The 12,349-nt window shown below is 42.8% G+C and overlaps 1 protein-coding gene across 1 annotated transcript; it reads right to left on the bottom strand.

The window, feature by feature from the left end:
• Positions 1-518: 518 nt before the first annotated feature.
• LOC147531668 (uncharacterized) lies at positions 519-1,007 on the bottom strand. The gene has a single exon (XM_086649793.1). The coding sequence runs from the start codon at positions 1,005-1,007 to the stop codon at positions 519-521; it is 489 nt and encodes a 162-aa protein (XP_086505919.1).
• Between the last annotated feature and the right edge of the window lie 11,342 nt (positions 1,008-12,349).

Genomic DNA, 12,349 nt, shown 5'->3' with positions numbered 1-12,349 from the left:
GTTGTTTTGCTTTGTGTTAGCTTGTTTTTTGGGCCTTGTAGAGGTCCTCTCCCTTAGGGCATTGGCTAGACTTTTTGTTTTGTACTCTTTTCTTTGGGTCTGGCACCCTTAAGCCTGCTGATTAATGACAAAAAAAAGTCACAAAAGACGCTATAATTTCTGATTCAATATTCTCTCCCCTTTTTCCATTCATAATAAGCCTCATTATTTAGAGGAGAATACATTAAATGAGGAAATAAAAGCTAGTCTAAATGCATTGAAACTAGGTACATTGGAAACAACTTAGTTTAAATGCATGAATATAGAAAGACTGGACTAATCTTAGTGCTAATTAATAAAACGAAAATGACTCTTCACGTCTTCGAGGATCTTCTTTAAAGACCATAATTATCCATGTGATTGGTCCAACTTTAGTAAAGTAACGCTCGGACCCCGGGTAGGAATATCGTCGTATCCCGGTGCTACTTGTTCCAGACCTGTTTCATGATCCAGAGTTATTTGGGTAAGCTCGGGTTGATCTAGCTCCGATGATCCCGCATCATACACTTCTCAAAGCGTCTGATTAGTTCTTTGACCTTTTCCAGATACTTTATCATGTCAGTCCCTTTCGCCTCATAATTTCTGTTGACGTGATTGACGACCAGCTGAGAATCGCTGTATACCCGAATATTAACAGCTCTGGCTTTCAGAGCCAGTTTCAAACCTGCCAGCAGGGCTTCGTATTCAACTTCATTATTGGTTACGGCAAATTTGAACGTGGTATTCTGGAAGGTCTTCCCCTCTTCCGGGCTGATCAGCACTGCTCCTGCTCCTCTCGCGGCTTCGCTTGAAGCTCTATCTACGAAAAGAGTCCAGACCTGCTCTGGTCCAATGTCAGGTGTTGCGATTAAGCATTCTGTTATGAAGTCTGCCAACGCCTGTCCTTTTATCGCAGTCCGGGGTTCGTATCTGATGTCGAATTCGCTCAGTTCTACCGCCCATTTGGTTAATCGTCCTGACAGATCCATTTCTGGAGTATGTTTCTGAGTGGTTGATCTGTCTTTACAGTCATTACGTGAGCCTAGAAGTAGGGGTGAAGCTTCCTGGCCGTTAGAATAAGCGCGTACACCAATTTTTCTATGGTCGGGTAATTCAGCTCTGCTCCCCCCAATACTTTGTTGATGAAGTATATAGGGTGCATCACTCCTCCTACTGTCTTAATCACTACTGCGTCTCCTGAAGTTGCGGGGTAGACAATAAGCTCGTCTCCGGGGCTGGGACTGACCAGCGGTGGTAACCTCATCAGATGCGTTTTTAATTCTTGAAACGCCTTTTCTGCTTCGTCCGTCCACATGAAATCTAGTATCTTTCGGAGAGTTTTGAAGAATGGTAGAGCCCTGTCCCCCATCTTGTTGAGGAACCTAGAGAGAGATGCTAGCCTTCCCGTTAATCGTTGAACATCCTTTCGCTTTTTTGGGCTGGGAATGTCTCTCAGTGCCGTGATCTTTGCCGGGTTGGCTTCTATCCTTCTGTGGCTTACCATGAACCCTAGGAATTTTCCTGATGGTACCCCGAACGCACATTTTTCGGGGTTTAACTTCATGTAATAAGCCTGAAGTCTGTCAAAGGCGATCTTGAGGTTGGGTATCAGATCTCTACGGGTTCTTCTTTTCACGATCATGTCGTCCACGTAGCACTCGACCGTTTTTCCGAGCTGGTCTCCAAATATTCCATTAACTAAGCGTTGGTATGTATCTCCGACATTTTTGAGACCGAAGGGCATTTGTTGTTAGCAATATAGCCCTCGGTCAGTTAGGAATGAGGTGTGCTCCTGATCGGTCTAATGCATGGCGATATGATGGTATCCCGCAAAGGCGTCCATAAAACTTAGCAAATCGTGGCCGGTTGTGGAATCCACCAGCTGATCTATAGATGGTAGCGGGAAACTGTCCTTCGGGCAGGCTTTGTTCAGATCGGTGAAGTCTATACACATTCTCCAGGTATCGTTCTTCTTCTTTACTAATACCACGTTGGCCAACCACTCCGGATATCGTGCTTCCCTTATGACTCCTGAAGCTAGGAGCTTCTCAACTTTTTTGGTTATTTCGGCATGTTTAATCGGTGCGAAGTTCTTTTTTTTTTTCTATTTTACGGGTCTACTCCCTTCTTTGACATTGAGTTTGTGAGTGATGATCCCGGGATCTATCCCAGGTACCTCGTCGGTGTCGAAGGCGAAAATATGACGGTGTGCCCTAAAAAGGGAACCCAGTTCTTCCTTCCCGACCTCGTCCAAGGTACTCCCGACATAAGTCACCTTGCTGACCTTTTCCCTGATCTGCACCGGTACGGTCAGGTCCGCTGTCCTTTCTTCTTCCTCCTAGATTTCTTCTTTTTCTGGTTCTTGATTTTCTGGGGGCGGTGATTTTATCCCCGGATTCGTGACGGTGCCGCGTTCCGACGTCATGCCTTCCTGGTGGACTTGAAGAAATAGTTAGTCTAACAAGTTTAATGAATAGGATTCGGGTTACCGAATTGATGGTTTTGCTGGAGAGATGCCCTCTTACTAGCACCAAATGCTGATGTCAAAAATTGGCCTTCCGTTAGATCAGCATGAAACATGGAGTTGATGCATGATAGCCTCCGTTATGTATGAATCCTCCGTTAGGTTGGGGGTTGATTAGCCTGACATTCCTGCTTCCAGCTCTGCTTTTCTTTATTCCAGCTCTTGGTTCCTTGCTCCTATTCGTCTGTTCCCGAGGGGGGAAACCTGCAAAGGGTTTGAAAACCGCTCCGACGCTCAAGCCAGTCAGGGTGCTCTTTGTAGTAAAAGAATGAATATTGATTGGTCCTTTTGGGGGGCGAGTTATGAGAACTCTGAGTTTCTTGTGATATCTTTTTGGGTCAAGAGATCGTGTCCTGTGAAAGACGATGGGGGGGCCTTTTATAGCCGATATTATGCCGACTGTGATTAGTGGCGGTTGTCAGTCGGTTGTCATCAAACCGAAAGAGAAGTTTCCACTCTCGAGTATGTAGGGTTTCTCTTAGAGTCTATCTCGGAACTTTGATAAGTGGAAGTTCCTAAGTTCAAGGATTCTTCGTAGATATCTTGCCCATGTGATAGACCGTAAAGGAGAAGTTTCCTCATTTAGATTCGTTGAGTCCAAACTTGCTTAAATAGTCCGAGATGTGTAGCCAACTGAGATCTTTCTGGAAGTTTCGAGATTAAGTCGGTAGGTCGCTTGGAGCTGCTGCCTCCCCAGTTCTAGACATAAGTCACTGGTCGAACCTGTGCAGGCGCCCCTTACTCCTTTGAAGACCCCAGGGCTGATCTGTCCATGCCAAGGGCGTTTTGCAGGGCTGGTTTCTTCTGGCCGACCTCCCAGTTAGGGGAATATTCGGTGGACCATCAGGGTCTCAGCAGTCCTGCTAACTTAAGCCGGGTTGACCGAGTAGACTTCTGGTCTAATCTTGACTCTTCAGACGTTAGTCAACGTCTGGACATTTTATGCATCATCAGACAGAAGGTTGGAAAACTGGAATTCTGTGAACATTGCGTCTCCGGGAAGCAATGTCGGGTAAAGTTCAGTACAGTGGTTCATAAACCAAAAGAACTCTGCTACATCCATTCAGATCTTTGGGGTCCCTCCCGGGTTAGCTCACATGGCGAGGGTAGATATATCTTAACCTTGATAGATGATTTCTCCAGGAAAGTATGGGTATACATACTAAAACACAAAGATGAAGCATTCGTCGAATTCAAGCAGTGGAAGACCTTGATCGAGAAGCAGCCTGGAAAATCGATCAAACGCTTGAGGATTGACAATGACATAGATTTTGAGGAAACGAGTTTAATAGGTTCTGTGAAGACCAAGGGATTGTGAGACACCATATGGTCAGAAAGGCACCATAGCAGAATGGTGTGGCAAAACGTATGAACAGAACTCTATTGGAACGAGCTTGTTGTATGCTTTTAAATGCAGGGTTGTCAGAGGTGTTCAGGGCTGAAGCACTGAATACGACAGCGTATCTGGTTAGTATTTTTCCGTGTACAGCTATTGAGTGTAAATTTCCTGATGAGGTGTGGTATGGTTATCCTGCAAAGTATGACAACTTGAGGATTTTTGGTTGTCTGGCTTATGCACATGTTAAAGAAGGTAAGCTGGATCTGAGGGCTAAGAAATGTATATTTCTTGATTATGATCCCGGGGTAAAAGGTTATCAGTTGTGGAATCTGGGTGGAAAATCAAAGAAGTTTCTTATCAGTAGAGATGTTACTTTTGATGAGTTAGCCATGGTAACTTAGAAAGTAACGCTTGGAGATGCTCGGGAGAATGTTGGTAAACAGGTGGAGCAGGAAGATCATAGAGACAGGTGGAGTTTTAGATAGGCACTTGGGAAGAGGTTAGACCTCAGATAGATGAGCAAGCTGAGGAAGATGAACAAGAATTAGTTCATTACCGTGTTGCGGGGAACAGGGGAAGGAGAGACATTCGGGCACTGGAAAGGTATGGAATGGAAGATATGGTTGCATTCGCACTTAGTGTGGGGAAAGCATTGATGAAGGTGAACCATGCACCTATGAAGAAGCTATGAGGAGTGATGAATCGAGGCAATGGTCTTTTGCCATGAATGAAGAGATTGAATCTCTTAATAAGAACCTAAGGGTCAGAAGATTGTTGGTAGCACATGGGTTTTCAATAAGAGGGAAGGAATCCCAGGGGTAGAAGATGCACGGTACAAAGCACGGTTAGTAGCCAAGGGGTTTACAAAGCGAGAAGGAATTGACTTTAATGAGGTATTTCCTCCTGTTGTTAAACATAACTCTATTAGAGTATTACTTGCTATGGTTGCTTTGTATGATATGGAATTGGAGCAACTTGATGTTAAAACTGCGTTCTTACATGGAGAGTTGGAGGAACAAATCTATACGCGTCAACCAGAGGAGTTTGAGATTCTCGGGAAAGAAGACTAGGTCTGTTTGCTGAAGAAATCCATGTATGGATTGAAACAATCTCCTAGGCAGTGGTATAAGCATTTTGATACCTTTATGGTAAAAAACGGTTATGATAGAAGCAAATATGATAGTTGTGTATATCACAGGAAACTATCAGATAATTCTTATGTGTATCTACTCCTGTATATGGATGACATGCTGATAGCTTGCAAGGATGTGTTAGAACTCCATTTGTTAAAAGATCTGTTAAAGGGTGAGTTTGAGATGAAAGACTTGGGTTAAGGGAGATATAGGGTATGGAGATACGGAAAGACAGATCTGCTGAGAAACTGTTCTTGTCTCAGAAAACGTACATCGAGAAGGTGTTGGAACGTTTTGGTATGACTGAGGCAGAACTTGTCGGTACTCCATCGGCAACACATTTCAAGCTTTCAGGGGAACTGTCACCAACAGCTGATGAAGAGATAGGGTACATGTCTCGGGTGCCTTATGCAAGTGTAATAGGTAGCATTATGTATGCTATGGTGTGCACAAGGCTAGATATTTCACATGCTGTTAGTGTAGTAAGCAGATACATGGGCAGACTTGGGAGAGGTCATTGGTAGGCTGTGAAATAGATACTGCGGTATTTGGGAAGAACTGCGGAAGTTGGTCTGGTTTACGACAGAAGGGCTGACACTTCTGGTTCGGTAGTTGGATTTGTGAATTCGAACTTTTCAGGGGATCTTGATAGGAAGAGATCGCTGAGGGCTATACGTTCACACTCTACGGGAGTGCCATTAGTTGGTGATTTGGGCCCTGTTTGCAACGGAAGCTGAGTACATGGCAACAACAGATGCGGTGAAGGAGGCAATATGGCTGAGTGGTTTAGTTGGTGATTTGGGCCCGAAGCAGGAGGTGGCAGAAGTCTACTGCGACAACTAAATTGCGTTTCATTTGACCAAAAATCAAATGTATCACGAGAGAACTAAACATATAGATGTTAGGTATCACTTTATCAAGGATGTGATTGAAGAAGGGAAGATCACGATGAAGAAGGTGTCTACGGATAATCCAGCAGATATGTTGACCAAGTCAGTTACAACTTTCAAGTTTAAGCATTGCTTACAGTTGATTGGGATTTCCAGATGTTGAGCCCAAGCAGGGCTGGAGTGACGACGACTAAGAGGCGCTGAGCTATGATGGTGGCAGATTTAAGTCAAGAGGAGCATATTCAAGTCAAGGTGGAGATTTGTTGAAAGTGTCTTGAATATGGGTTGATATCAGACCCGGTTTACGACCTGCCAACCCGCTTACATAAGGAATTTTGGACCCGTTGGCGGAGCTGATTACTGAGACAGAGCTAGTATGCGAAGCAGGGTTCCGAGGCAGAGCTGGACTCCGAGACAGAGCTGGAATCCGGAGTAGAGCTATGTCAGTTATTAGTGTTAGCGTATCCATGTGTATTTCTGATTTAGAAAGAGAGGCGGTGGGAATAGGGTTTTAGTGGCTATATAAACCAAAATCCTAGGAGATATCTGTGACTAATTCTCACGAATATCTTATGTAACTTGTTTGCTTATCATAGTGGAAATCATCGCGCCGTTGTCGCCGTGGAGTAGGTCTCACCAACCGAACCACGTAAATCTCTTGTGTTCTGTGTAATTGTTCTTTATTTGCTATTGCTTTTCTTGGATTACTTGAATCCGGTAATAGCAAACCCCAATTGGCATGACAATTAATTATATGGGACACACATTTCTGCTTAAAACCAAGAATAAAAGAAACAACTTTTTATGGCCATACTAGTTTCCGCATTCACATCACATACATTCATATAATATTTAAAATTAGTCAATTTGTATGCATGATTCACACGGACCTTAAGTCTATATTCGAAGAATTTGACTAGTAGTGTGCTTCGGTTTTATCTTTAATTACATCTAAAATCAATTTTAAGAAAAATTCCGTTTGGGCCTTCGCATGCCCCGGGTCTGTTTCGAAAAATTAGGTTTTGACTTTTATGATTTCCAAAATCAATTTTAAGAAAAAAATCGTTTTGGGCCTTCGAGTGGCCCGGAACAATTTCGGTAAAATTTGAGTGGAACCAGGAGAAAAATTGAATTTTAGACAAAACACTCTCACTCGGGTCAAGGCTCGAAAAATCTCGGCCCCTGGTCCAAGACCAATGTCGGAATGGCCCGAGACAAGCCTCGGTCAAGGCCCAAGACCCTAAAGGTCAGGGCCCATGGGCTTCTCCTGGCTAGAAGGTGCCTCGGCATGGCCCAAGCATGGCTCGACCTTAGGTCAGCAGTTCGGGCCGTGCTAGGTACATTCTGGCCTGGGCCGGACGCGTCCTAGGCCCTAGGGCCGAGACTCATCTCAGCCCTAGGTTGGGTCTTGCCCTGATTAGGCCTAGGCCCAGACGCGTCTGGCCTAAGGGCACCATCCTAGGGCATCTCGGATTTATGATCGAGATGCCTAGGATACTCCAGACGCATCTAGGATGCATCTGGCCCATGGTTGAGGTCCTAGGCTCTCTCGGTCTAAGATCGAGAAGCCTAGAAAAACGTCTAGTCCTTGGTTGGGCACGAGTTGTGTCGGTCTCTAAGACCGAGACACTCTAGGAATAGCCCAGACGCGTCTGACATTCCTGCTCCTGACAAGTCTCAGTCTCCTGCCGAGACGTGTCTGTCTGGCGAGACGCGTCCTGGCCGGACAGGAGCTGCTGCCTCAAGCTTTACAGATTTCTAAAACTTCCAAGTTTCCTTTTTTTTCTTCTGTTTCTCAAGCTGTTGTTCCAAACTTTTAGAATACTTCGAAAAAACCCAATTTTTATTTTCAAACAACTTCTAAAATCAATGAAAATCAACTCTTTTGAAAAACTTTTCAAAACCGAAATTTATCAAAATCGAACTCTTTTGAAACTCTTTCAATCATCAATTTTGAAATCAATTTGAATAACTTTTAAATCTAATTCAAAACTAAACAAATTGATGTCTTAAACAACTTTAATTTAGACATATCTATCTAAACAAGTATAGATTTAGTGCGAAACTTAGCCAAAATTAGCTACGTGCAAGAGGCTCTGACGCCACTGTTAGGTTATCTTGTCTCCTAGTGTTCTAAGTGGAAACTCAGACATCTGTTGTCTAACACCAGTATCCCAGGGTCTCATGCATAAGCTAATAATGTAACTAAGTTAGTGTAGAGATTACCTTAATCGCTATTTTCCCTCGAACCTTTCCGGTTAACTAACAAGACAAAGAGCTCCAATTGTAGTTCTCTACTTGAGACACCAGAGTAATCACCTTGATCTCCCACCTTTAAGTTAGCTAGAACTTTAATGTCGGTTAGACGAAGAACACCTTCTTCTTCAGACTAGATAGATAGTTGAGAACCATTCTCTCTTTTCTTTCTCTTCTTGATATTGTAGAATAAGAAATCTCCTTGAGACATTTCCACACCTAAATCTATTCTAATGCGGGCCTTTTGTGTAACCCGATTTAGGATCCAACCGAAGTTAGCCGCGAATTACCTTATAATTCGACGATCGTAGTTGGTTTCGGCTAAAACACTAAGATCCCTAAATCGCCTGGACTTAATGATCTTCTTGATCAATTGTCCTATCCGAAAAATTGCTCGCATTGCATCTTTGGTCGAAGGACATCTCCTTCAGCACCCACATTGTGTTGAGAAGCCCCCTCTTTCCTTATGAATTTTGCGGCTTATGGCGTTTCGAGTCGTGATTTTTCAAATCTTGTGCTTCTCTTAATGACTGCTTTATGAGATGTGACGTCTCGCCATCTGCATGTTGAGACGTGTTTTTATATAAATCAATTTGGTCTTAAGGGGCTCTGTATATCCTCTCCTTGTATTACTTCTCTTATCAAGCCGATCATGTCTTCCCTTGCCATTCAGGTAGTTCCGCCTTATTCCGACCTTCGTGTTAATTTTCATGCGACCCTAGTAGATGCTGATGAATTGGTATTACATCGTCTGCGTGTTAAGATGGAAGGTGTTGGTCCTGTCAGGATCTTTCACCTGCCAGACCTGAGGACATTTTCCATCTTGGAATGTGTGATTCGGGCAAATCCGACGTATTTGCTTAATCGTTATGTCAAAGGATTTGTTGTTGATTCTTCGGAAGTTTCTTTCAGGGTTTTGGGTTACTTGATGAGGTCAAGGAGGAGGCATAACTTCATCATTTTTGTTGCTCGAACTTCTTATTTTGTGGTCGGATTATCGCTTGGGTCACTCGAGCTTACTTTTTAACGAGTTGGAATAGGGGCGGGCCTTAATTTTTGGTGGCCGGGTTATTGCTTGGGATATCCCGGGCTTAAGTTTTAATGAGGTTCGAGTAGGGCTCCCTCCCCCATTGGGCCTGCGTTTGCAAGGCTTAATTTTGGGTGGTCGGGTTAGAGCTTGGGCTATCCGGGCTTACGTTTTAACGAGGGTCGAATAGGGGACCCCCTTGGGCATGCGTTAGCATGGATTAATTTTTAGTGGCCGGGTTATCGCTTGGGCTATCAGGGCTTATTTATAGGTCGGATTATCGCTTTCGCTATCTGTGCTTTTGTTTTAACGAGTTTGGAATAAGGCTCCCCCTTAGGCCTGCGTTAGCAAGGCTTTTTTTGTGGTCGGATTATCGCTTGGGCTATCCGGGCTTACGTCTTAACGAGGTTCGAATAACGCTCCCACTTGGGCCTGTGTTAGCATGGCTTATTTTTTAGTGGTCGGGCTAATATTTTAATGAGTTTCGAATATGGCTCCCACTTGGGCCTGCTTTAGCAGGACTTATTTTGTGCTCGGGGTTATCGCTTGGGCTATCCGCACTTATGTTTTAACGAGTTTCAAATAAGGCTCCCCCTTAGGCCTGCGTTAGTAGGACTTATTTTGTGGTTGGCGTTTCACCATTCTTGCTTTTCTAAAAAACTTCAAACCATTTCATAATGTAGAGCTCAGACCTTCGAGTCGGAGATTCAGACGAGTTGGATCGCCGAATAAAGCTAGCGTTTTTCAGGAGTTGGTTTCGGGTGTTTATTTCGACTGGTTCGGACAGCTCATCGGATAGTTCTCGAGAAATTATGGATTTTACTTGGTCACACGAAAAGATCGGGCATGATTTGACTATTGTTTCGTATTCGACAATTTTCTTCGCGGTCGAATTAAGAGGGACCATATTCTTTTCATGGTTGGTTGTGGGAGGAGAAATAATAGAAAACACTTCAAAAGAAAAAAATAATAGAAAAGATTAAACTAAGGGTCAAAAGGTGATTAATGGAAGTTGAATTAATTAGGTATATATATATATAGAGGCACTTGTTTATAAGATCTATATAAACAAAAGGATGGATTAAGTAACATGGCCACTTTAAAAAGTGACACATGTCCATTAAGCACCATTTACACCCCACGTCCCCATGCACTGCCCCATTTTTAAACCATCTTTATCCTAGTTCTCTTTTTGAAACCCTCCAAACACCAAACCAGGGAAGGAAAAGAATGAAAAGGGTTTATGCCCTGAGCAGCTCCCAATGTTTTGTGGTTCGATTTCTTTGTCGATTTTTTCGTCTCTTGTGGTCCGACTTCAGTGAAACTTCTTTCAGGTAACTCTGTTCAACTCGTTCTACATATCTAGTGGTTTGAAATTTTCTATTTCGTCTGAATTTTGATGGTTTTATGACAGTTATATCGAAGACTGTATAGTTGGTTTATTTTTCTGTTATGGATTAGCCATGAATTCATGTTAAGGGTTACACTCGGTGTGTGCCATGTTTGTTTATTTATTCTGCTAAGCCACTGGTGTGTGTGGTTTGAATTCTGTAATGACTTGTGGTTTATACTTACAATGTTTTAACCAAACTGAAAGAGGGCGTTCACCCGAGTTTTCTTAATAAGAAAATACTTAATCCTTGAGTAGAAACTTGTAAAAGCTTGACTTTAAACAGGGTTTACCCTACCTTGAGACACAAAACCGCTATTCTCATTGGTGGATGTTACCTGTTAGGAAGGCTCTGTTCTTGTAGCTTTGGGAGCCACTCAGATGATTTAATATTATTATGGGTTCATGCATATCTTTAGGTATTCTTCGAATGGTTAATGAATTACCTTGCGAGGGAGCGTCAGATCTGGCCGGAGGTAGGAAGCGCCTCAAGACGAGATAATTGTATCGTCGTGCGTATATGGCTCTGCTACACGATAATGCTTTTATAGTCGTCTGGGTAAGTCATGACATGGTCTACGTGTATCACTGTTTGGGTGAGATTTACAATTCGATGCGTATTGAGATCACAAGCTAGCCCGATGAGCCATGATGACGAAGGGAGACTTACAGAAGCTCTTACTGGGATATTACGCGGATCCATGTGTACACTGGAGTAGCCAAATGTTCGATAAGGAGCCGCCTGCCTACATGCTAACCAAGCCCGACCAGTTCTTCCTATACGAATAGTAGGTGACCCCGACTGATGGTGTATTTAGTCGTGATCTTGGTAAGCTAGAAGAGTTATCTTGTTATATTGCCTTGTTTGGTGTGCATATCAATATCTCTGCATACATGTAACACTTATAATTATTGATATATGAAACTGTTGATGTGTATGGTGCGGGTAGGATGTCTAGGTATCCTACTGAGCTGACCTTCGGGTTATCTAATTCCTATTTGTTTTTGTTCAGTTGCAGGTGTTGGTGACCCGGAGTGACATAGTTTACTTCGTTGGCTCACATTATGTAAGCTCGATATAATTTTTATTATATTTTCAATTTACGATTTTATCGCAACGTTAATATTATACATGTATCATGTAGAATAGTTAGGATCGTTCTCTCACTTGTTTGTGATTGTATACATGGAAATAGTATGCACATTATCACTTTGAGTTGATGTTATTGAGACGTTGAAGTTTATGAGTATATGTATGAATGTTTGACAGGTTTTTCGGGTTTGATAGGTTCAATTTATAGAGGAGGCTCTGCCAAAATCCAGTCTCTTCTGTAAATTGTTCCTATACATGAGTTCAAGTTGTTTTTCTCTTTATGAAAACTATTTTGGGTTACACGTATTCAGAGCATATTCTCAAAAGGTTTAAACTATATTTGATTTCCCGCTGTTGTTTGTTCTTGATTTGTAACCCGTGATGAGAGTTTGGGCTTGGGTTTATATTTAAAACTTGTTTCAGTGAAATTGGTCCGAGATTCATTTATAAACTGCCTGGCGAACCGTGATTCGGAACACGGGCCGTCACACAAAAACTTCCGAAAACCAAGAAAATAAACAAACTCGAAAAATGACTCATGTGCTCAAGACTCTACGGACTGTGAACCACTGACTTGATCTGACTCTGACGAGATGAAAAACAAATAACTTTAAAAAATTTTGCAATTTGAACGCGAACCTTACCTAGCCTTTTTTTCCTGTTGGCCTTACACTCTTTG

Source organism: Eschscholzia californica, unplaced genomic scaffold (assembly GCF_041429995.1).
Source record: "Eschscholzia californica isolate CP2 unplaced genomic scaffold, dmEscCali1.0.p SCAF_6, whole genome shotgun sequence".
NCBI classification, from domain to species: domain Eukaryota; kingdom Viridiplantae; phylum Streptophyta; class Magnoliopsida; order Ranunculales; family Papaveraceae; genus Eschscholzia; species Eschscholzia californica.
Note: the sequence above shows the minus strand (reverse complement) of the source record. Positions and strands in the feature narration are given on the sequence as shown.